The sequence below is a fragment of the Dasypus novemcinctus genome, chromosome 12, assembly GCF_030445035.2.
Source record: "Dasypus novemcinctus isolate mDasNov1 chromosome 12, mDasNov1.1.hap2, whole genome shotgun sequence".
Lineage (NCBI taxonomy): Eukaryota > Metazoa > Chordata > Mammalia > Cingulata > Dasypodidae > Dasypus > Dasypus novemcinctus.
Genome location: NC_080684.1, coordinates 8,958,769 through 8,983,088, shown reverse-complemented (window position 1 = coordinate 8,983,088; position 24,320 = coordinate 8,958,769). Strand labels below are relative to the sequence as shown.

The 24,320-nt window shown below is 36.9% G+C and overlaps 1 protein-coding gene across 16 annotated transcripts in view; it reads right to left on the bottom strand.

Annotated features, from left to right (window-relative positions):
• CNTN1 (contactin 1) overlaps positions 1–24,320 on the bottom strand; it is a 417,723-nt gene that overhangs the window by 113,117 nt on the left and 280,286 nt on the right. For all 16 annotated transcript variants that reach the window (XM_004461145.2, XM_004461143.2, XM_058307813.1 and 13 more), the window contains one exon: positions 11,818–11,938. In XM_004461145.2, coding sequence (XP_004461202.2) covers positions 11,818–11,938 — 121 coding nt within the window. The remainder of the gene's footprint in view (positions 1–11,817; positions 11,939–24,320) is intronic.

Sequence of the window (24,320 nt, the reverse complement as noted above, 5' to 3'; positions counted from 1 at the left end):
CAAGTTTAAACATTTGGTCACCTTGGAATGCTTTTTATTCCATGCCTCTTGTGGTGCTTTGGAGTTAGGTACCCTGGAAAAACTTGTTATTAATTTTAAATCCATCCCTGGGGGTGGGAGCCCATTGCAAACAGACCTTTTGATGCAGTTCTTTAGTTAAGGTGTGGCCAAAATGCGTCAGAATGGGTCTTAATCCTACAGAGAGGACCACAGAGGGAGAGAGCACGGGAAGCAGCCAGAAGCTGGAATTCTATGGAATCTGCAAGAGGAAGAAGATGCCACCGTGGTGCATTGCCACGTGACAGCAAGGCCCAGGAACTCAAGGAGAGTTGGCAGACAGCCCCAGAGCACTGTCGTTTTCAGGGAGAGAGCATCACATTGCTGACACCTGGATTCTGGATTTCTGGCCTCAAAACTGTGAGCCAACAAATTCCTGAACACCCCCTCTCCTCTATTGCCTTCAGTAAATCTAGTCTGGGCCCAAATCCACAAGCCCCCCCTCTGTCATACACAAGCCCTTCCGTTAACAGGAATCACCTCCTTAGAAGGTAATTTAGTAACAATCATTTGTCATTCAAAGACTTCCTCTGACAGGAAGCAGACTTGGCCCAACGGATAGGGCGTCCGCCTACCACATGGGAGGTCCACAGTTCAAACCCCGGGCCTCCTTGACTCGTGTGGAGCTGGCCCATGCGCAGTGCTGATGCGCGCAAGGAGTGCCCTGCCACTCAGGGGTGTCCCCCACGTAGGGGTGTCCCCCATGTAGGGGTGTCCCCCATGTAGGGGAGCCCCATGCGCAAGGAGTGCGCCCCATAAGGAGAGCTGCCCAGCATGAGAGAAAGTGCAGCCTGCCCAAGAATGGCGCTGCACACATGGAGAGCTGACACAACAAGATGACGCAACAAAAAGAAACAGATTCCCGTGCCACTGATAAGGATAGAAGTGGTCACAGAAGAACACACAGCGAATGGACACAGAGAGCAGACAACTGGGGGGGGAGGGGAGAGAAAAAAAATCTTTTAAAAAAAGCTCCAAGTCAAAGACTTCCACTGAGGGCCTCCTGCTGCATGCCTTCTAATCGTATTACACTACTCTTAAAATTCCCCAAAGTATGTATTTTCTTTATATTTTCAATATAATAGACATCCAGTGATATTTTTAACCTTTTATTTTGAGATAATTGTAGATTCACATGCAGTTGTAAGAAATAATACAGAGAGGAAAGTTCTAACAATGGGGAGAACTGAATGTGTGTTGGGAGGGTATATGGGAGCTCTGTATTTTCTGCATGATTTATCTGTAGACCTATAACTTCTCTAATAAAAAAGATCAGTATTTTTAAAAGATATAATATGGAGAGATTCTATGTATACTTCACTCAATTTCTCCCCCAGTGGTAACATCTTGTGTAACTAAAGCACAATGTCACATCCAGGAAAGTGACACTGATACAATCTATCAATCTTATTCAGATTTCACCAGTTTACATGAACTCATTTGTGTGTGTGTGTGTTTAGTTCTATGAAGTTTTATCATGTGTAGGAATGTGTGATTACCACCACAATCAAGATTCAGAACAGTTTCATTGCAAGGATAGTCAAACTATCTTTTTATAGCCACAGTCATAGCAACCACTGGTCTGTTCTCATCTCTGTAATTTCATCATTTCATGAATGCAATATAAATGGAATCATATAGGACCCAAACTTTTAAGACTGGCTTTTCCTTTAGCATAACTCCCTTGAGGTCCTGCAAGTTGTCGTGTGCACTGACAGCCTTATTGTTGACTAGTATTGCACAGTATGAACATATCACCATTTGTTTAACCATTCCCCTGTTGAAGGGTATTTGGATTGTTTCCAGATTTTGGCTCTTATGAATAAAACTGCTATGAATATCTGCATATAGGTTTTTGTGTGAACATACGTTCTCATTTCTCTTGGATAGATGCCCAAGAGTAAATTGCTGGGTCGTATGGTAAACACATGTTTAGTTTGGGAAAAACTGTTTTCCAGAATGGCTGTACCATTTTACATTTTCACCACTAACGTGTGAGTGGTTCAGTTTCACCGCCATCACTGTGTTTTTCTTATTTTAGCCATTCTTATAGATGTGTAATATCTCATGGTTTCAAATTTGCATTTCTCTAATGGTTATCAATGTTGAACATCTTTTCATGTACGTATTTGCCATTTGTATATGTTCAGTGAAATATCTGTGAATGTTTTTTACCAATTTTCTAATTGAATTATTTGCTTTTTATTGTTGAATTTTGAGAATTCTTTAAATATTCAACATAAAAATCCTATGTCAGATATGTGATTTACAGTTTTCTTCCAGTCCATAGCTTGTCTTTTTTTGTCCTCCTCAGAAAGTCTTTTACAAAGCAAATATTTTAAAATTTCAGTTGATCACTTTTTCCTTTTCTGTGTCATAAATTTGGAATCAAGACTAAGAATTCTGAGCCTACTTTAGTCCTGGTGATATTATACTTGCCTATATTTGTTTCTAAAAGTTTCAGAGTTTTAAATTTACAATTAAACCCATGATCCACTTTAGTTAATTTTTATATAAGTTTGAGGTTTAGATCAATGTTCCATTTGTTGACTAGGTTATCAGCCTTTTTTATAGCACTATAACTTTTGTACCTTTGTCAAAACTCAAATGGACACATTTGTCTGGGTCTATTTGGGAACCAGTAGTATTTTTTAAAAACTTTTTAGTTGGAAACAATTTTAAACTTATAAAATAGTTGCAAAAATGATACAGAACTCACACAGGGACCTCCAATAGCTGTTTTCTAGATACCTAGACCCACCAACTTTTAATATTTTGCCACATTTGTCATATCTACCCATCCATCCATCCGTCCATCATCCATCTATCTTCTCAAACTGTGTCTGTATAAATTTATCAATCCATTTTCTGAACACTTGAGTATAGGTTACAAACTTATGCTTCTTGAACACTTAATACTGTCATGTATATTTCCTATATATAAGAATATTCATTTATGTAGCCACCTTAAATGCAGTTATCAAGTTCAATAAATTTAATATTGATATAAAGCTTACAGTCCATATTACATTTTTTCATATGTCCCAATAAAGCTCTTTTGAGCCTTTTCTCCTCACTTGTTAGACACATCCAGGATCATGTAATACATTTAATTGTAATTGTCTCTTGAGTTGGATTTTCTTTCTTTTTTAAATACTGTGGGAACATATAGACAATATAAACTTTTCATCTCAACCACTCTCAAGTACAGCATTCAGTGGGATTTATCACATCCCAATGTTATGATAACCTCCTATTATTAAAATTTTTCAGCTTTCCAAACAGAATCCCTATACCCATTTTGTACCAATTTCCTTCCCCTGGCCCCCTGCTCCTGGCAGCCTGAATTCTAATTTCTGTCTCTATGAGCCTGCATATTCTCCAATATTTTCTTTGTATTTACTGTGGGGCTTACATTTAACATCCTAAATCTATAACAATCTGCTTTGATACCAACTTAACTTCACGAGTGTACACAAATTTATAATACTTCATCCTCTCACCTTTATGTAGTTCTTATCACAGGTTACATGTTTAAAAATTATGAGTCCAACAGCACTGACTTATTATATTTTATGCATTTGCCTCTTAGATACTGTAGGAAGTAAAAAGTAGAGTTGCATACCAAAAATACAATAGTACTGGCATTTATATTTGCCTATATCATTACCTTTCCTGGAGATCTTTGTTTCTTCATGTGGTCCAATCTATCTTCTGTTGTCCTTTCATTTCAATCTGTAGAGCTCTCTCTAGTATATCTTGCAGGGCTAGTCTAGTCGTGAGGAACTCTGTTAATGTCTTAAACTCTCCCAATTTCTTTGAACATTCTCTCTGTTCCTTTCTCTCTTCTTCTAGGATCTCAAAATGCATATATTGGTACACTTGATGGCGTCCAACAGGGTCCCCAGGCTCTGTTCACTTTTCTTCATTCTATCTTCTTTCTGCTTCTCAGATCAGATGATGCCCACTATCTTATCTTCAAGGTCACTGATTCTTTCTTCTGCCAGCCCCCATCTGCTGTTGAACCTCTCTACGGAATTGTTAATTTCTGTTACTGTGGTCTTCCGATCTGTTTGGTTCCTTTTGATAAATTCCATCTTCCTATTTATATTCTCTTTGTGTTCATCTCTGGTTTTCTTTCTCCATGTTTTCTGTTAGCCCTGTGAGCATGTTTAGGACTATTGCCTGGTATTTCACAGGTCTGGTCCTCCTCTTTGATGATTTCTGATGCTTTAATCTTCTTCTTTGCCTGAGACATCATTTCCTGTTTCATTGGGTGTTTTGTAATCTTTTATTGAAACTGGACATTTTGACATTTTAATGTATTATTGCTGGAATTTAGACTCTGAGACACCTATCCATTAAGCTTGTATCCAACTATTATTATGACAGAGCTTTCCCTGAATGTCCAGGAAAAAAAGAAAGTACCTTTGTCAGTCTTTGCAGACTGACCTGGGCAAGTGCTCTCCTTCAGGGCTTATCTATAAAATGAGTTCAGAGAATAGTTCCAGAGCAAAGTGTAGGGTCCTCCCTGGTGCGCTTTGCAAATGCATCTTTTCTGGGCCATGCCTGTGTGGTCCTAGGAAGAATGTGGCCCTGGGAATTCTTTTGTTCACACCAATATGAATGTACCCTCTTCTTTAGTAAATCATTTCCTTATGGTTGTGAGCACTGCACTAGATGTCCTAGATTCAGTGATCCCCTGCCCCAAGAGGCCACAACTTGACTGTTCTCCCACAGCAGCTCTGTGAACTGCCTTCTACATGCAGAGCAAGTTCTGGGAAAAGCCCCTGAGGCCACCATACAGATTGGGTGACACACATGCTTTCACTATGTTCACATAAGTGAATGTGCTCCTTCTGTAACCCAGACCAGTGATCTGCACTGGGAGCACAGCTCTCTCTGCTCTGAGCAGGTGAGGTGACAGGGTAAGGGCTAGCTAGGGCACCATGAGACTTTACCCCTTTTAAGTGGCCTTTTTCTTGTTCTGGTGCTTGCTATGTTACTGCAATTCTTCAACTATCTTCTGGAGCTTGGAGAAATATGTTTCTGTCCTGTGGGATGACAGAGTCCTGAAGCTTCTCATTCTGCCCTCTTGATCAGGATGGGGTCAGGGTCCCAGACAGAGATGCCGTCTAGTGGTATTTTAATATCATTTATGTCTTGATGTACCATGGCTCACCAGGCCCATCTGGCTTTGCTGAGCTCTTCTCAGGCCTACTATTGAGAAACTCTGGGCAGGGGTGTATTTTAAATTATCTATGTGGTAAATCTGATGTATAGCCAAATTTAGGAACTCTGAACAGAGGTTAAAATTTTTCAGGAACCTTTGTTGAGAAGGCTCGCAGTGAGGAAGTGGAGGGTAGTAGGTAACTCTGTGATTCTCTTTTATTAAATTAAATTTATTAAGAAAATATAAAACATTTAGGAAATGTTATAAAGAATAATACAATGACCACCATATACCCACCACTTAGCTTAAGAAATAAAACATTACTTAGGCAGATGCAGCCTCTTGTGGGCTACCTCTCTCCATAATCACTTATCACTCTCCCCTTTGCCCCAAATCTAGAGGAAAACAATCTCCTTTCTTTGGTGATTATCATTTCCAGATAGTCTCTATATTTGACCACAATATATATATATATATATATGAGTTTCTCACTTCATTTTGAGCTGCCTTGACTAACAACTTTGGGTCCATCTGTGAGGGACCCCAGATGTATCAGTTCTCATTTGTGTTGCTATCTCATCTATACCTTGCATTACTGATTTGCTGTTTCAATAGAAACCTGAAGTAAGAGCAACTTGATCAGAGAGCAACTCATCAGTCTTATCAACCTTCAAATCCAGACCAAAACATACTCTGCAACTGTCTTAGTTCAGTTTGCTTGGATTTACTCACATGTTTACTGGCTTCTTTGTTCATCATCATCAAAACTTTATCTGGGATTATTTTCCTTTTTCATGAAATTTACCCTTTAGATATTCCTTTAGAAAAGTCTCTCATGGAGAAATTCTAGTTTTGTATGTCTGAAAATAACTATTTTTTCTCATTATTGAATTATAATATGTCTGGATGCAGGCTTTTTGGTAGACAGTGATTTTTCTTTTAGCACATCAAATATATTATTCCACGGTTGTATTAGTTATCTATTTCTGTACAACAAATTACCCTAAAATTTAGTGGCTTAGAACAAGAGTAAACATTTTTTATCACTCACAGATTTTGCTAGCCAAGAATCCTTGAGTGGCTTAGCTGAATGGTTTTGCATGAGTGTCCCTCATGAAGTTATATCAAGATGTCAGCCAGGGTTAGAGTTATCAGAAAGCTTGACTAGGGATCTGCTTCCAAGATGGCTTATTCAAATGACAAGGAAATAACTAATACAACCATGGAATAATATCAGGTTATTGGTGGGAGATTTCATTTCCTCTTCATGTAGACCTATCTACAAGATTCCTAGAATGTCCTTATGACATGGCAGCTGGCTTCTTCCAAAGTAATGAATCCAAAAAACTAAGGTAAAAGGAACAATGTCTTTTATGACCTGGACTCAGAAATCATACACTAACACTTCTGCTGGTACAAAGACAACTACAATTGAGTGTGAGATGGAATTACACAAGGTTTGGTAGGCAAGATCATCGGGGACTGTCCTGATGGCTGGCTACCCCAGTTATCTCCTGACTTAAATTGCTGCTGCTGCAGAGACTGCTTACCTTGTATTGCTATGCCTTTGCAAATAATATTGCCATTCACTCTGGCTGCTCTTATGATCTTCAGTTTGTCTTCAATATTCACATTTATTTTTATTCTGCTGTGCTTCATTATGATTTTTGCATATGAGGATGCATGTTTATCCCCAATTTCCAAAAATTTGTAGTCTTTATCTTTTAGAAAATTATTTCTCTCCTACTTGCTCTAACATTTCTCCTGGTAATCCAATTTGATAAACAGTAGACTTTCTCAATATGTCCTCAATGTCTTAATATTTTCATATTGTGCTTCTGTTTCTCTGTGCTGAAAGATGGATGATGTCCTCAGATCTATCTTTCAGTCCCCATTATTTCCTAATTTGTCTCTAATCTGTTATTTGACCCATCTATTGAGTTTTTATTTTCAATGATTATGTTTATCCTTTATAAGTATTTCATTTGTTCTTTTCCAAACCTGCCTTGACAATTTTTATAGTCCTTTGATCTCAACTCATTTTTTGCCATTCCCTTTTCTATTTCTTTCAAGAATTTTGGCATGGTTATTTTTAGTCTCATTCTGATTGTTCTAATATCTGAATTAGTTTGAGTCCTAATTCTATTGTTTTTATCTCCTCCTGATTCTTTCTCATTGTGGCTTATTTCCCTCCATGCTTTGTAAATTTTTTGTGCAATTTCATATTTAATTTATCTAAATTTGTCAGAATTCTGAAGGGGCTGAGTTGAAAGTACATCATTTCAGAAAGGACAGTCTTTTGCTTTTGTCAAAGTGTGGGACAGAAAGCACCCCAAAATTGATACTTTCAGTAAGTGTTTCAGCATAATGAGTTCAACATATTGGTAGAAATATAAATGGTTGTGATCATCTTTCAATCAATGTATCTTGACTTTTACATATTCGGCTTCCAGGAAAATATTGCTGAAGAAGTAACCTCTACACTGCAGAAATAATAGCAGAAAACTTTCTAAAGTGGAAGGGCAGAAATAATTTAAAAGGTAACTCTGGAATTGAAAAATCCCGTCATGATCCTATGATCTAAGTTGGATGCATAGACAGATAACAATACATGGTGGAAGTTCCTCCCGTGAGGGTGTCTGACAATAGGTGTCACTTTTCTGGTCCTTTCTCCTTGAGAATCTGTGGGTAAGCAATCATACTGTGGTAGCATTCTGATAAGGAAACATTTCTGCCTGCTACAAAAAGACAGCTGCTCATATCTGATTGTTGGGGACACTTTTCCTATATTGTGTTTGATTGACACCAATTACATAATTCTTGTTTCCAAATTCTCCCATGCATTGAATAGAAAACAAAGGGAAGGAGAAGCATATAGTCTCTGGGTAAAACACTCCATGAAACTAGGTCCAATAATACATTTTATTTTTATTCTGTTTCACTATATTTAATTTCAGTGTTATATTTAAAAGCTTTCAAGTAACTAATTTCCCACTTCCATTCTAAATTCATTTTAGAATAAGGATGACAGTTATACATCTAAAATACACTTTTTTCTCTCCTACAAATTACTTTCAAGGTTTACACAAATACCCTCACACAGCCACCTACAATTACAAATATGTATACACATACATATACACACACAGGAGAGCAGCCAACAGTTTTTACAATGTAGTATGTGTTCATTTCCTTCATGGTAGCACAGACTAAATGAAATGCACATTGCTTTAATTGTCTGAATACTTCTACTTTTGTTTAAGTTTTCTAGTAGGACATGATAGTTGATGCACTATCCTAATTATACCACCCAAATAGTTCCTTAATGATCCCTCTACTCTGTTCCCTGTAGCTCTCACAGCACTAATTTCAGGAACTGTCATTCAGATCACTCATATCTGAATATGTATTAGTCAAATTTCAAATCTGGCAAGCTTTTACAGAATGTCTGATAGAGAACATGTTTAATACGTCTTAAGAAACAGATGTATTTTTGAAGTGTTGAGTGCAAATTGAATCTCTCTAAGGCAATCCACATTCTACATGTGCTATTAGACCTCAGAATAGGAAATTTACTAGTTGTTTTTACTTTAGCATGAAGTAAATAATCAGTCCTTAGTTTCTCTCTTTAGAGAGCCTTGATGTAGATGGAGGAAAAAAAAGCTTCCAATGCCTTTTGGGACATTGCTGGCTGAGGAAATCTCATGAAAGTTATCAAGCCTCTTCCCAGGACAATGCATACAAATAGAATTTCTCATGCACTTTCAGGAGGTCGATTAACCCCTTGATTCCTGTTGGTGGAGTCCAGGTTATGCTTTCCTGGACTAGAGGAAACAATGTAGTTAAGTGGGTAAATGGGCCCATGATAACATTATGTAAGGCAGAGTAGGTCTTCCTTAGATACTAGCAGCCATTACTATAAGAAGGAAATCTCTTTAATAAGAATACAGCAATATATGTAACGCAGTTTTAAGGTCTACTTTATGTACATTTTTACATAAGCTATGCAAAAATACATCTATTTTAATTAAAATCTCTTTTGAAACAAGTTGAATATATTTTCTATTCTTGAAAATAAAGTTGGAGGCTGATTATGACTCTGCAAACTTTAACAGTGCTATGTAATATTTTTCAACTACCCATATAGATTTGTTAACATCCTGCTGTAATGCAGGAATTTAAAACAATGTATTCTCTTTTTCCTAAGCGACCTTGCCAGTTTCCATTGCTTTGAGGCAGCTTTTCTGGGACTAAAATGCTTTAGAGGAAAAAAGAAAACATTTTATTTCCATGGACTTCTTTTACTTTTTATACTCTCTTTCATTTTTTTTTTTTTTTTTTTAGGATATACTGGGATTAAACCCAGGACCTCATAATTGGGAAGTAGGTATTCAACCACTGAGTTACACCCACTCTCCTGTAGTTTTTTAAATTGGTTTTAACTTCTATTTTAAAAAAAATAAAACATTATGGTGACTACTTACTTAAGAATGAAGTATGTGTGGATAATACATTAATAATCTTTGACTGCTGTTGCAGAACTTTGTTTCCTCTGAATATTGATACTTTGCTAAAACGCAATCATATGAAAACATGATTACTGTATTATAAATCCCTACTGTAATTTTAATTCTTTAAATATGCAAAAATGTCTGTTAAATCTATACATAGGCTATTGTTAGAAAAGACTTAAAAGCTAATGGACTAGGGGAGTAGATGTAGCTCAAAGGTTGAGCGCTGTTGAGCACTGCTTCCCATGTACAAGGTCCTGGGTTCAATCCCCAGTTCCTCTTAAAAAAAAAAAAGCTAGTGGTCTACCTAGAAAGAACAATGAACTAGTACCTCTCCTTGCTAACACTCAAAACAAGGGATGTATCAGATAAGCAAATACTGTAGTTAGAAATACTGATCTTAAATGGACTTAGATGTTGTAGCCTCAGGGTGTCTTTAATTTTCAATGTGTTCTATGGATGAAGTGTTTTCATATAATTCAATAAAGAAACTTTAGCTAGATAGACTTCTTATTAATCTATTGGGGTATGTATTCTGTGTATTCAACTGAAAGAAAATGCATCTCAGCATTTCCCAGTGTTGTTTTAAGATCCCATATTACAATTGCAGTAGATGGAAAGGCAGGACGTGTATAAATTTGAGTGAAATTATATTGATCTGGTTCTGGAAGTGGCATTAAGAAACCAGAGATATCATTTTATTTGCTAATTATGTGCCTCTTTTGTACACAAACAAACTTTAAAATGTGCAGTTAAATAATGGTCTGTAAATATTTCTAGGAGATAAACTGGAAATAAAGAAATGTTAACATGGTACTATGACAATGTAAAAAGACAAGAACCATGAAACTATGTAAAGGAGCTCAAATTCACTAAATATTTATAAAATGCATATATGAATTTATAACTTAGATGAAATAAGTCGTGCACAGATTGCTATTAAACACAGTAGACAAGGTAGCAAGTATTACGAAAGTATAAAAAAAATGGAGTTCATACTTAGACACTAGGAAAGGATTCATGAGTTTGATGACACTGGAGCTAAGCCTTGAAGGATGGGTAAAATTTGGGCAAGAGAAGAAGCTGAGATGGAAGGAAGGCTAAGAACCAAGGAATAGGGTTTGTTTTTGAACTAGGTGGACAGTGGAGTTGGTTATGAGGAATGATGAGCGATTAAACCTGAGATGGGATGAGATGAGACAGATGAAAGCTGAGATGAGAGTCAGGCTAAGAGCAACACATGGAACTTCCTGAGTGCTAAACCTAAGAGACCAGGTTTCATCCTCTAAGCCAGGGGTTCTTCACCTTTTTTGTTCCACAGACTCCTTTGCCAGTCAGGTGAAAACCATGGACCACCTACTAAGTCCACACTACACTGTGTATTATTTAATAAATATATCACACCTGCACCAACATGTCCCCACAAGAATAATGTTTTTTTGAATTTCAATTTAAGCTCCCTTGCTCTAAGCAGTGAGAGAAGGGCTGAATAATGATTCTAAACAAGTGGGGCATGTTTGGAGCCCTGCCTTAAGGCTACAGTAGAGGCTAAGTAGCAAAGCATTTATATTTTCAATTAGCACATTCTCACTTAAGTTTATCAAAATAACAAAAGAACCAGCCTGAAAACCAGAAACGAATAGAAATATGATAACATATAAATTAACATTTTATTCTAAGATGATAGTGATAAATATATGAACTTTAAGGCTATAGTAAACAGCTCTAGTATATTTTTCCATAAAACATGAAAAAGGAAATAGCACTATATGCAACACACTGAAAGTTTTAGCAAGAAACGAGAGAATTTCTGGTAAGTACTAAGTATCAAAGCACAAACATTTAGTAGGAGGTATGTGGTATAAGTTTCTAGGAGATATGTAGTTAGAAAAACAAACAAAATCAGTCTTGTTTACTACTTGTCTGGCATAACTCATTACTAGGCATGGGTAAGAAGCTGTTTTCAAGGATTAAGACTCTAAATAAGAATTTGAGCCAGAGTCACCAGAAGATTATACATAGTTATGCAAGTCAAATATTTTTGGTTTTGTAATTTAAAATTTTTGAAACCCTTACCTCGCACAACGAGGTCAGCCGAAGCTGAAGAATTATCCACAATTGTCTGAGCAGTGCAAGTGTATCTTCCAGCATGCCTCAGCTGGGCATTTCGGATAAGTAGTTCCCCATTGGAATCTAGCTGTTGGGAAAAATAGCAGTAATTGAAATCAGTATTTTTTCACCCATTATATGGCATTCAGGATACAAAAGATATATTTTCCCCTACCTAAATGAACACCATTTTAATCTGTTTTCAATATGATAGGTCAGTACCACATTGCTCAAGTTTCTCACAGTCTGTGCTTTGGTATCTCCTTTGAAAACAAGGTCACTAAATTAATTTACTAATTTTCTAGTGAAGTGGGTTTAATGAAGAAGTGAAGGCTATGGGAATCTTCTTATCACCCACCAGGTACAAACCAACATAAAAACAATCCTGTCTCGCACATTCTATCCTTCAACTCTTTTTCTCCATGATTTACGAGGGCCTTCACCTCCAAGTGCCCCGCCATTTTGATGGCCCACTCTATCTCCTATCTCTTACTCTCCCTTGGAAACTGACAAGTATTCCCATTTCCTCATGTGGAGCTGCTAATTATTTGATCTGATTTGGAGCCCATTCCTCTATTCATCTTGACTTCTTAATAGCATTCGATTTTCCTTCCTCAAACAATTTTTCGAGTCATCTGTGAAACACATCTTCCAGAAACATCCAGGACATTCTCAGCCTTACTTCTTTTTCACTTTCCTTATCATTCCATCACAAATTCTTTTTTTTTTTTTTTACTTGAGAAGCTGTGCATTTACAGAACAACCCTCCAATTTCTTGAATGTATTCATTTCTTTCCACCACTACTGCCTCTATCTTAAGCCACACGATCATCCCTCCCCTGAACTAAAGCATCTTATTTGGTCATTACTTTCACTCCTATCCCATTCTACTCTTTTTTCCACTTTCCAAATGCAAACATGATCGAATCAACACCACAGCAAAAAGAAAAAGCAAACCTAAATCCTTCAAAATGGTCCCTTCCTGGGATAATGCCTTAAGCTAAAGTGCAACCTGGCCTCCTCTCTAAGCTCTGTCTATCCTCTAGCCTCTCCTAGGGCCACCACACTTACCCTCTGCTCTCCAGGAAGAATGGCTCCTTCTCAGGACGTCTTCTTTCCCAACTCTGGTTCTCCTTGGTGATGCTTCTCCTGCACCATATTCCCTCATACCTTATCCCCTTACCCCCTTCCTCTAAATAGCACATTGCCCCCCGCCCCCATGCCAGTTTGAATCACTTCCTCAAGCAATCCTGCCCTTATTCTCTGAACTATTCAGGTCCCCTCGTTCTGTGTGATTATAGTACCAGCCACCTTATGCCATAGTACGTATCTCAACTGCAGTTAAATATTTGTGTGATTAGGGGGATGACAATTAGTCCCCCCAGTGGACTGTAAGCTTGACGAGAGGAGGAAACACAGTTTTGTTTAGCACCGTATCTCCAGGACAGCAAAGTGTCAGGAATGAAACAACACACAACTCACATAGAATGGACAAATTTGCTTATCTGGCTCTTACAATAATGAACTTTCACTTCTTTTTCAACACAAGCAGAATTAGGATAAGTCCACATAGTCCATGGTCACGGCATTTCCTTCACACTTTAAGGGAGCATTCTTGGTGTCAGGCTGAAGTACGTGCTCTTCCTACCTGTTCATGCTACTTCCGCAGCCACTTGTCCACTCCAGCCGTGTGAAACGAATATGTGAGCACCTTGCAGTTCATCACGTGCTCCCTCACCTGCAGGCCTCTTTGTACCCCGTGCACTGCCTGGATTGCCCCCACCTCCTCTCTCTCTCTCTCACTTGGCTAATTCAGTGTAGAAGCCCCTTTCTCTTCTGGTGTCCAAAGACTGGCAAGGTGCTTCCCTTTGTCCATTTTCATTGTGGCTATCCCTCTCTAGGATAATTGTTTAAGCATTCATCCCTTCCACTATACAGGAATTCCTTGAAGGAAGGGATTAGGTATTGTTTTGTTTTTTCCAAAAGATTTATTTATTTATTTATTTCTCTCCCCTTCCCTCCCCATCCCCCACCCCAGTTGTCTTTTTTCTGTGTCTATTTGGTGCGTCTTCTTCTGTGTCCACTTCTGTTGTTGTCAGCGGCACGGGAATCTGTGTTTCTTTTCGTTGCATCATCTTGTTGTGTCAGCTCTTTGTGTGTGCGGCACCATTCCTGGGCAGGCTGCACTTTCTTTCGCGCTGAGCAGCTCTCCTTACAGGGCACACTCCTTGTGCGTGGGGCTCCCCTACGTGGGGGACACCCCTGCGTGGCAGGGCACTCCTTGCGCGCATCAGCACTGCGCATGGGCCAGTTCCACACGGGTCAAGGAGGCCCGGGGTTTGAACCGTGGACCTCCTATGTGGTAGATGGACGCCCTAACTACTGGGCCAGGTCCGCTGCCCGGGATTAGGTTTTAATTACTACTTACTGAGTACTTAACACAATATCTGACAGACAATAGAAATTCAATAACTCCAATAAGTACTGAATAAATGAATTAATAAATATCCATTATCTAAAATATTTTTATTTTATTCTTTTAATAATTGTGCACAGTATTTTCCTGGTAAGAAAATGATATGTTACAAAATAAAATAGTGGAATTGAGAGCACCTATTGCTATGATTCCATGTTAACTATAATAAATATATTTCAAATTATTCCTATATTAATTTTATGAGAAAAAGAAAAGTTTTGGGGAAAATGTGAAAACATAGTGAAAAAAAAATGTAGTAAATATAGAAAATGGGAACCCTTAAGCTTCCCAAACTATAAAAAATAGAATTCATTGAAGAAAGGGGATAAAAAAGATGTTATCTGATTATTTGTAACTCTTATTTTTAAAAAATACCTGAGATAAGCAGAGAGTAAGACTGTTTATGGTGAGGGTAATTATAAAAATATTTTCATAAACTATCATAAAGGCTAATAACCCATACGTCTAATTTTCTAGTGAGAAAAATAAAATAATATAGAGTAAACTAAAATAATTTAAACATGATATATTTATAAAACAGATTGGTTTAGTAAACTATTTCATCTTATATAGACACGCACTCTGACACTATCATTCATTAAAGAAATGCATTAATTACAATATTTTCAAACTATTTTGACCAAGATAATACTTATATTTGAGAAAGAGTAATATTTGCATCAAAATACTAAGCACTTAGGTTTCTAGTGTTCTTTTATTATGTGAACTCAGGACTTACATTGCTTAATATTTCTAACTGAAAGGTAATTCTGAGACTAAACTCCCACTATTTCAGTGAGCCAGTGAGTGATTAGCTTGGTATTGAAAATATAACATCAGGGATTTAAAACTTTTTAAAAATTCATCCTCATGATAAAATAAGTGAGGGCAAAAAAAATACCATAAAAATGAATAGGTTGTGGCACCACCTTTGTTTCAATGTTTATATGCTATCCATCTAGTAATATTTTTTTCTTAATGAAATTACTGTCTTTCTTTTCACAGACTCAGTTTGAAACATAATTTTGTTTACATACTCCCCTAATATTTTTCCTGAGAGGAATAATGTGGTCGTGTTTTTTATATGGTATCATGTCTAATAAAAAACAGTGTCTTAAACATTATATTGTTTAAACTTATTGAAGTATAAATAAGCATATTAAATTTACTTTTGAATCTTCAGACTGAACTCATCTAAAATTTTAATTAAACTATTCTAAAAGTTTAAAATGATAAACCCATTTCACAAGTCAGCTCTGTTTTAAACGTTGGTCATTAGGTAGATAATGACAGACCTCCTTGTGTAAAGCAATAATCAGCAACTTTAATGTTTGTTCTCATTTGCTCTATATTTGGCAAAGGTGTGGCATAGAAAACTCCTCAGAAGGAACGCAAAGGAAAAATACCCTGTATCATTTCCAGTAGAGGTATGTATGTATAAAAACTTTCCTGAAGTTTTGTAAATGGTGCTAGCACTTTCCTTACCTCAGTAGAAGTTGAGGTTCCTGGTGGCGGACAGAACGCTTACAAAGCAAGTAAAGATGATGGGTCTCAGCACATTCTAGCCACAAATTAGATACGAATGCTCTCTATATTTTCACTAAAAACCACACCTTGGCTGAATTACAGAATGCCTCCCTTCATGTGAGGAGAGCTGAATCACATACTGGAAATTGTGATAGCAAAGCTCCGGGATGTTCCAAAGTGTATATGTGGTTTACCACTTAGAAATTGCCCAAGTTTAAATCAAAAGACTCCCAGCATATAACTGCCCATTCCTTCCTGCCCTTTCCCCCATACACTAACTCTGGAAAATCACCCCTGCAGGATGTATGAATCCAAACTGCTAAATTGTATTAACAAATTGAAGCAATGAACAAAGAAACATGTTGTATAGTTCGGAGAAATGAATATCCTTTAAAGAACATGTTCTAGAAACTTATAGACAAAAATTATGTGACATATGTGAAACATGCTATGTCCATGAAATAATAAAAACGTTTTTTCCACACTTTTGGTGAATTTAGAGAAAAGATAATAAAATCATTATTATTTTGTCTGTTTCTTTGTTAAAGTAAAGCAGGGTAAGTGGACAAATGTATCTTATTAACTTCAAAATTCACCACCAACAACAATGTTATTAAGAGCAAATATTTAGTAAGAGCTTTTAAGGGCCAGAAACTGTTAGGATTGCTTTACCTAGGCAAATTTACTCTTAACAAGAACTGTATGCTATCAAGACTTTTTTTTTTTTTTTAAGATTTATTTATTTTATTTATTTAATTCCCCTCCCTCCCCTGGTTGTCTGTTCTTGGTGTCTATTTGCTGCGTCTTGTTTCTTTGTCCGCTTCTGTTGTCGTCAGCGGCACGGGAAGTGTGGGCGGCGCCATTCCTGGGCAGGCTGCTCTTTCTTTCGCGCTGGGCGGCTCTCCTTATGGGCGCACTCCGTGCGCGTGGGGCGCCCTCACGTGGGGGGACACCCCTGTGTGGCGCGACACTCCCTGCGCGCATCAGCACTGCGCATGGGCCAGCTCCGCATGGGTCAAGGAGGCCCGGGGTTTGAACCACGGACCTCCAATATGGTAGACGGACGCCCTAACCACTGGGCCAAGTCCGTTTCCCTATCAAGGCTATTTTTAACCCTATTTACAAATGAGAAAGCAGTACTACTCTAACTACAACCATGACTCCCGCTACGCTACCACTGTTGCTCAGAATAGAATGTTACTACCCCTGCTGCTGCCAGGCTGCTACTGTTCCTTCCGCTACTGCCACTTTTACAATTGTTACTCCAGGTGCTGACACTGCTAAGGCACTCGTCCTACCAGTATCTGATCTAATTTATTAAATGTCTTTTAGATGCTTGGCAATGTATTGGCTACTTCACATATATTTTCACACGTAATGTTTCAATACTCAAGGAGAAAGCATCGATAATGCCATTTTGGAGGTAAGGAATTCAGGGATTAATTTAAGCTCCTTGTGTGAGGCTCTAAAGTTGCTATAAAGCCCTGGTGTTACCAGAGCAGGCACTTTCCAAAGCAGTACTTTATAGGTCACACAACAGGATCTAGGTTCACGGTTGGTAAGTAGAAGTGGGTACTTTCTCATAGCTATAAAATATATGTTATCATTTTATTTCTTTTTTTGAAAGTTTCCCTATTTAAATTTTCAAACAAATGAAAAGAGAAAGAATTAGTACAATAGCCACTCTGCTTGCCAACCAACTAGATTTAACAATTGCAAACTCTTCATCATACTTTGTCAAGCTATCTGACTATCTCTATCAATCTATTGCTGGACCCTTGAAAAATAAAATACCAACATAATACTTCACTCCAAAAGGCTTCAGTTTGCACTTTCAAAAAATGTAAGTAAGTACTTTCTATTATGTAAGCCATCCTTTTACATAATCACAAAACCATTTCACATGGAACATAATTAACTCTATTCCCTAATACTAGCTAATATTTAAATTAGTGTTATATTAAGTAGCACATTAGTATTAAGAGTGCCTCTAAATAAACGAAATTTAAAAGTTGTGACTGAAAAAAACATGAAAATGAAGTAATGTTGCTGGAAATATAAATATTTAAACAAATTGAGGAAGAGGTCTAGGATAAAAACTAAGAAGTCACCAAGTATTAGTAAAACCAATGGAAATGTTGAACATCCTTACTGGTATTTTAATGTAAAAATAAACAATGAGAATGATAGCTGAAAAGTCCAATTTAGATCATCAGCCAATGAATTTTAAATGAAATTCAAAAAGAAAGAAATTTTTTCTTTAAGGCCTCTGTTAATCATTTTGAATGATGGACAAAAACACCAATGCCTTGGATTTAGAACCTGTATTTTAGAGTTGAAAGAAAGTTTGGCCATCATTGAAATCATGTGACTTTCAAATTGGGTCCATTAGCCTTAGGGTTCTGAAAAATTTCATGGACTAATTGGTAGTAAGAAGGGACCAGAACGGGGAATTTGGTCAGACAAGAAGTGAGACGCCCTCAGGCAGGAATCTCACCTGTGTAATTTACACACACACACACACACACACACATTCTCTCTCTCTCTCTCTCTCTCTCTCTTCAAATAGAGCAACTCAACTGCCATGCTTTTTATATATTGGGATTCTGACTTAAATTTTCTTTGCCACAAGGATGCTGCTGTTAAAACTTTGTGTTGTTTTTTTTTTTTTTGAAAATTTCTGATGTAGCCCAACCTCCTCATTCCGCAGATGAGAAGCCTGGGGCTCAGAGAGGCTTTTTGCCTAGGGTTATTTAGCTTCTCAGTGGCAAATCACAACTGAAACCCAGATCCTTTAGGAAACTCTCTGTTCTTCCAACAAACTGGAAAAGTTAGAAGCTTTTCGGCCATACATGCCTGATGAGTACAATTTTAATGAGATATCACAAAGAAAACATCCAAATCGACTATGTAAAATTATTCCTAAGACACCAGAGTTGTCCAGGCTTATTTTTCCTCTTTTTGTTGAATTATTTTGCAAGCAAAAACAGCTGAAATAATTACTATAGAGCCACTTAGGAGTGTATATCAAAAGTGTGACCTTAACTTTGGATGAATTTGTAAGATTGCTCTCTCGCAAACCAAGGCGTCTCTAAAGAACAAAGATTAGCCACCATGTGAACAGCACTTAATTCCATTCACTCAGCACCGTCACTAACAAGTGCTTATTAAAGACTCAGCTACACTGGAGAGCAGCTTCAGCTGAGATGGTCTCTACACTGGAAGCGGGACAATCTTCAAAGAAGCCAGTTAGTTTAAGCAAATGTTTATTAGGGTTCTGCAAGGGACTTCAGGAAAGTTACGCATTCAGACAGAATGAAGTATGATCAAATTGTCTAATTACACACTTGTCCCACTAATTGCTGATATAAATAGCAGGGGAGGACTTGGCTGTGGGCAGAATATCGTCCTGTGTCGGGTGGGTAGCAGGCGGGGCCAGTACAGTACACTTATTACATATTTTTCCCTTCTCTTTCACTGCTCATCAATTTTAAGGGTCTTAAATTCACAAAATAGATGAATATATCCTCTACTACTTATACAAGTTTGGAAAATATTTTATCTGGCTTCTTACAATTTTTTATGCCCCAACCTTCTTGGCTTATAAAAGAAATATATAGCTTCATTTGGTTTCCAACACATCCTGCTTAAAATCTGTGTTGCCATATTGCAGTCCTTATTGTCCTTTAGAGCAGTGCTTCTCAGTCTTGGCACTAGGGACAATTGGCGAGGCTGCCCTGTGCGCTGTAGATGTTTAACAGATGCTAAACCGATGTCTACAATGCTGCCCCTCTCCCCAGCCCCCTACCCCTTCTCCTGCTCCCCCAATCACTGCCACCTAAGTTGTCCAGACATTCCGAAACGTCCTCTCGAGGGTAAAATCACTCCCAGTTGAAAACCTCTGCTTCAGGGCTTACATCTTCTCTCTGTGCCTGACTGGTCTTCGGTTCCAGCTTCACACTAATTCCACCCTGCCTTTCCCGGGATTATTGCCCAATCCCCTTGTCTCTTCCAACCCCTCCTGTCTCTATGGCCCCATCACTCTGACAAATACCTACCTTCACAGTCAGTCGTGAACAGACAGCTAGTGAAACGGAAAGAATCAAAACGATCTCTGGTTCTACTCTTCGTATTTCTAGTCCCTCTTTCTTTTTTGGCTTGTCTGCAGAAGCAAAATTTCTGTAGAAGATTCGAACACCCTCTAATATGGAATGCTTATTTTTCAAATTTAAACACCTTTAAGTGATATACTCTGTATAATTAATATTATCTTTAAAAAAAGAAAAAGAATCTTAAGGTAAGAACTCTGTCTTCTTTTTCTTGAAAGGTATTGTTGATACCGTCAGAACAAATACATACTCACATGTGTGCAAAAATATGCATACACCTACCTACCTAAAGGAGAGCATTAAGGATTGCCTAGTACTTTATAGTTAGGTCACCTGAAACTTTGTGTACTTGATTTGCAGAGTACTGCAAACGTTGACAGCAGTGGAGGGAGAATGAAGTAATTTGGATAACCTGAGTAGAAACAAAAACTTCAATAAACAAGGTTATAGAGAATAAATTATAGGAATTTAGCAGTACTATGTTGTAGTGTTTAAAATAATGGGTGAGGATTATTTAAATAGGATTAGACATAAATATTAATCAATGGATGAAAAACTGAAATAACAAATAGCACAGGGTCCACCATCTTTTAGTCTGCGTTCAAATCCTCCCTCTGCCAATAGCAGTTGTATGATTAAATGGAGAAAGTTACTCAACTTTTCTAAATCTCAGGTTCCTCACCTCAAAAATTGAGAAAATCTTAGTGATATGTATCTCATTAGAAGACTTTTTGCAGAGATCAAATGAGAAATATATGCTTCAGAAATAGTAATCACAATAAACATTGACTATTAATTACCTCCCCATTGCCCTCAGCATAGGAATACTTTGAAATTTTGGTCTTAGACTAGGTATATAGTCTGGCAAGCAGTGCAATAATTAAATTGTGAAAAATGATATTTGTATCCAGAAAATTTTAGCTGACAAGAGCTTCTGGAATTTTCAGTGAGGAATGATTGCTCTGTTATTAACAGCATGGATAACAACCACTTATTCCATATTCCTGTTCTAAGTACTTTATAGGCATCTTCTCCTTTACTATCTCATGAAAATATTATGGAGTCACCAGTTAGAAAATCCAGTGCAGAGTGTGAATTATTAATAAAATTTTAGCGAGGAGAAATCTGAGGCTTTGAGAGGTTTTATCACTGGCTCCAGGTCACAGAATTAGAAATGGAAAAGTGCAGCCTGGAGCCCAGGTCTGGCTGGTGGCAGAAGATGTGCACAATTCCATGTGATATTTAAGAATTCATAACAGACAAGCAATAACTTCCTGCTGAATTGCAATTTTAATATATATTTATAATAAACAAATAAGGAAAAAGTTATTGTGGTAAAAACCAGAATTGGGAAGTTTAAGCAGATCACGTCAGTTAAGATAAGGGTCTGACAAGGAGAGTGTTGTCAAACTGTTAAAAGAAAAGAACTCAGAATGGATGTTAAAAGTTAGGTGGATGTAGAAAATATAATTTTTAGTTTAGATACCACCATGACAGAGGAATAAAATGATATATTTCTACACATAGTTTTTGGTAGAGAGTCTGAGACTTTTCTAGAACAGGAAGGGTTATAGATTAAATTAATAAATTAAATGACTCTGCACTTTGTATTTGCTCTCAGGGAGTAGCAGTTACTGAATTGGCAAATCAAAACAAGTCATTATATAATCGGACTTTATTGAGTAATTTATATGCTTATTTGCCACATAATTTTGAAAGATGACATAAAAATAGTAACTTATTGGTATCAAAGTCAATTTTTATTAAATTTCTGATTCACATGGGCATATTTGGCATTTCCATACACAAAAACTAATGAAATGTTTACTGATCATGGGAACAGAATCAGAGTGAATATTTACTGAATAAATGACATGACAGGTGTATTAGTCAGCCAAAGGGGCACTGATGCAAAATACCAGAAATGGGTTGGTTTTCATAAAGGGTATTTATTTGGGGTAGGAACTTACAGATACCAGGTCATAAAGCATAAGTTACTTCCCTCACCAAAGTCTATTTCCAAGTGTTGGAGCAAGATGGCTGCCAATGTCCGTGAGGGTTCAGGCTTCCTGGGTTCTTCCCCTCCAGGTTCTTGCTTCTCTCTGGGTTCAAGGTTCCTTTCTTTCCAGGGCTTGCTTCTTCCTGGGGTTGGCTTCTGTTTCGTCTGTGAGCTTACTTCCCAGGGCTCCAGCTTAAGGCTTCAGGATTAAACTCCAACAGCAAAATTCCAACATCAAAAACCCTCAACTCTGTTCTTTCCCATGCCTTTTATCTGTGAGTTCCCACCCCTTGGTGGGTGGGGACTCAATGCCCTAATCATAACTCAATCATGCCCAGGTACAGATCAGATCACAAACATAATCCAATATCTATTTTTGGAATTCATAACCATCTCAAACTGCTACAACAGGTAAATTCTAGATATTTAACTACCTAATGTTTTTCTAGCATTAAAGATTTAGTTACAGCTTTAAAGTTAATAGCTGCATTTTTCTTTTAAATGAATCAATCCAGGAGAGTTTTATGCAAAGTAGGAGCATTAAATGTAATTGCAATGTTATTTTTACTTTCTTGGTGCTCACTAAATTCTTTGCTACAAATGCCTATCTTTGAAATGGATAGTTACTTTTTGTTCCCTGTTAGTTATATGACTTTAATTGGAAAACGTATAAAGAAGAAACATTTAAACATCCTCCATAATCTCATGCTTTAGAGACAAGTATGGGAAAATGTATTTGTTTAATTAAAAATCCCAATTATTCTAAATTGTGAATTTTGAAACCTTATACGCAGGTGCCACTTGGTGGTCAAAAGAAGAATAGCAAGCTAAAATCCAAGTGGATTATTGAACAAAATTTAGTGTTGAAACTAAATTAGAAATTGCACACTTGTGCTCTTAAATAGTTTAAGCTTGTATTCCAAATTCTTCATTAATTAGAGTTTCTGATATTAATGTTTAGCAATTAAAATTGTTAAAAAATTATGGTGACAAAGATGCACTTTTGATAACTGTAATAGGTACCAAAACATTCACATATGAATATTAAACTTACAGGGTACCTCTGAAATATTTCAGATGGGTGCTTACATATTCAGTGATTTATCCACATAATGCCTCTCACCCTGTCTATGGATGGTATCTGGTCAGTACATTGTTTTTTAAACAAACCTATTTTATTGATACATATTAATAAAGCATACAATTTATCCAAAATGTACAATCAGAGGTATTTGGTCTAATCATATAGTTGTGCATTAATCACTTCAATCTTTATTAAAGCATTTTCATTATTTCAATAATAGTAATAATAAACACAAAACAGACAAACAAGAAAATTCCTCACCTCTCAGTCTCTCTGTCTCTCCTGCTGTACATAGCTGCCATTTCTGGCTATTTTGGCACAATTATGTATTTGTTTATTAAGCAGTTTTATTGAGATATATTTATATACCATATGATCTATCCAAAGTGCATAACCAATGACTTTTAGTATAATCATAATGTTATACATTCATCATCTCAAAAATTTTAGAACAATTTCATTACTCCAAAAAGAAAGATATCACCCTTCTTAGAATTCCTTCCTCAGCCCCACATAACCACTAAACTAACTGCATATTTATAAGTTGATTTATATTTATATTTATATAAATGGAATCTGTCTAGTCTCCTTCACTTAGTATAATATTTTTCTGATATTAAACATTTTGTAGTATTAATCTACATTTGTTCAGCTTCAAAGAAAAATGGTCTTACATATGCAATTTTACCCATATTCATATTTTCACATAATATATTTAGTTCATAATAGGGCAATCAAGCAGTACTTGACCTTTTGTGTCTGGCTTGCTTCACTCAACATAATGTCCTCCAGGTTATCCATGTTTTCATATTTCATGACTTCACTTTTTCTTACCACTGCATAATATTCCATTGTGTGTATACACCACAATTTATTTATCCACTCATCAGTTGATGGACACCTGGGTTGTTTCCAGCTTCTGGCAATCATGAATAATGCAGCTATGAACATCGGTGTGCAGATGTCTGTTCTTGTCACTGCTCTCAGTTCTCCTGGATATATATATACCTAGCAACGGTATTGCTGGGTCCCAAGACAAGTCTATATTCAACTTCCTTAGGAACTGCCCAACAGTCCTCCACAGTGGCTGTACCACTCTACTTTCTCACCAACATTGAATAAGTGTTCCTGTCTCTCCATATCTTTTGTAGTTTCCGTTTTCCCCCTTTCCCCCAATATTTACAGTTTTCCTACTTTTTAATAGTGGCCAGTCTAATAAGTGTGAAATGATACCTCATTTTGTTTTAATTTGCATTTCCCTAATCACTAGGGATG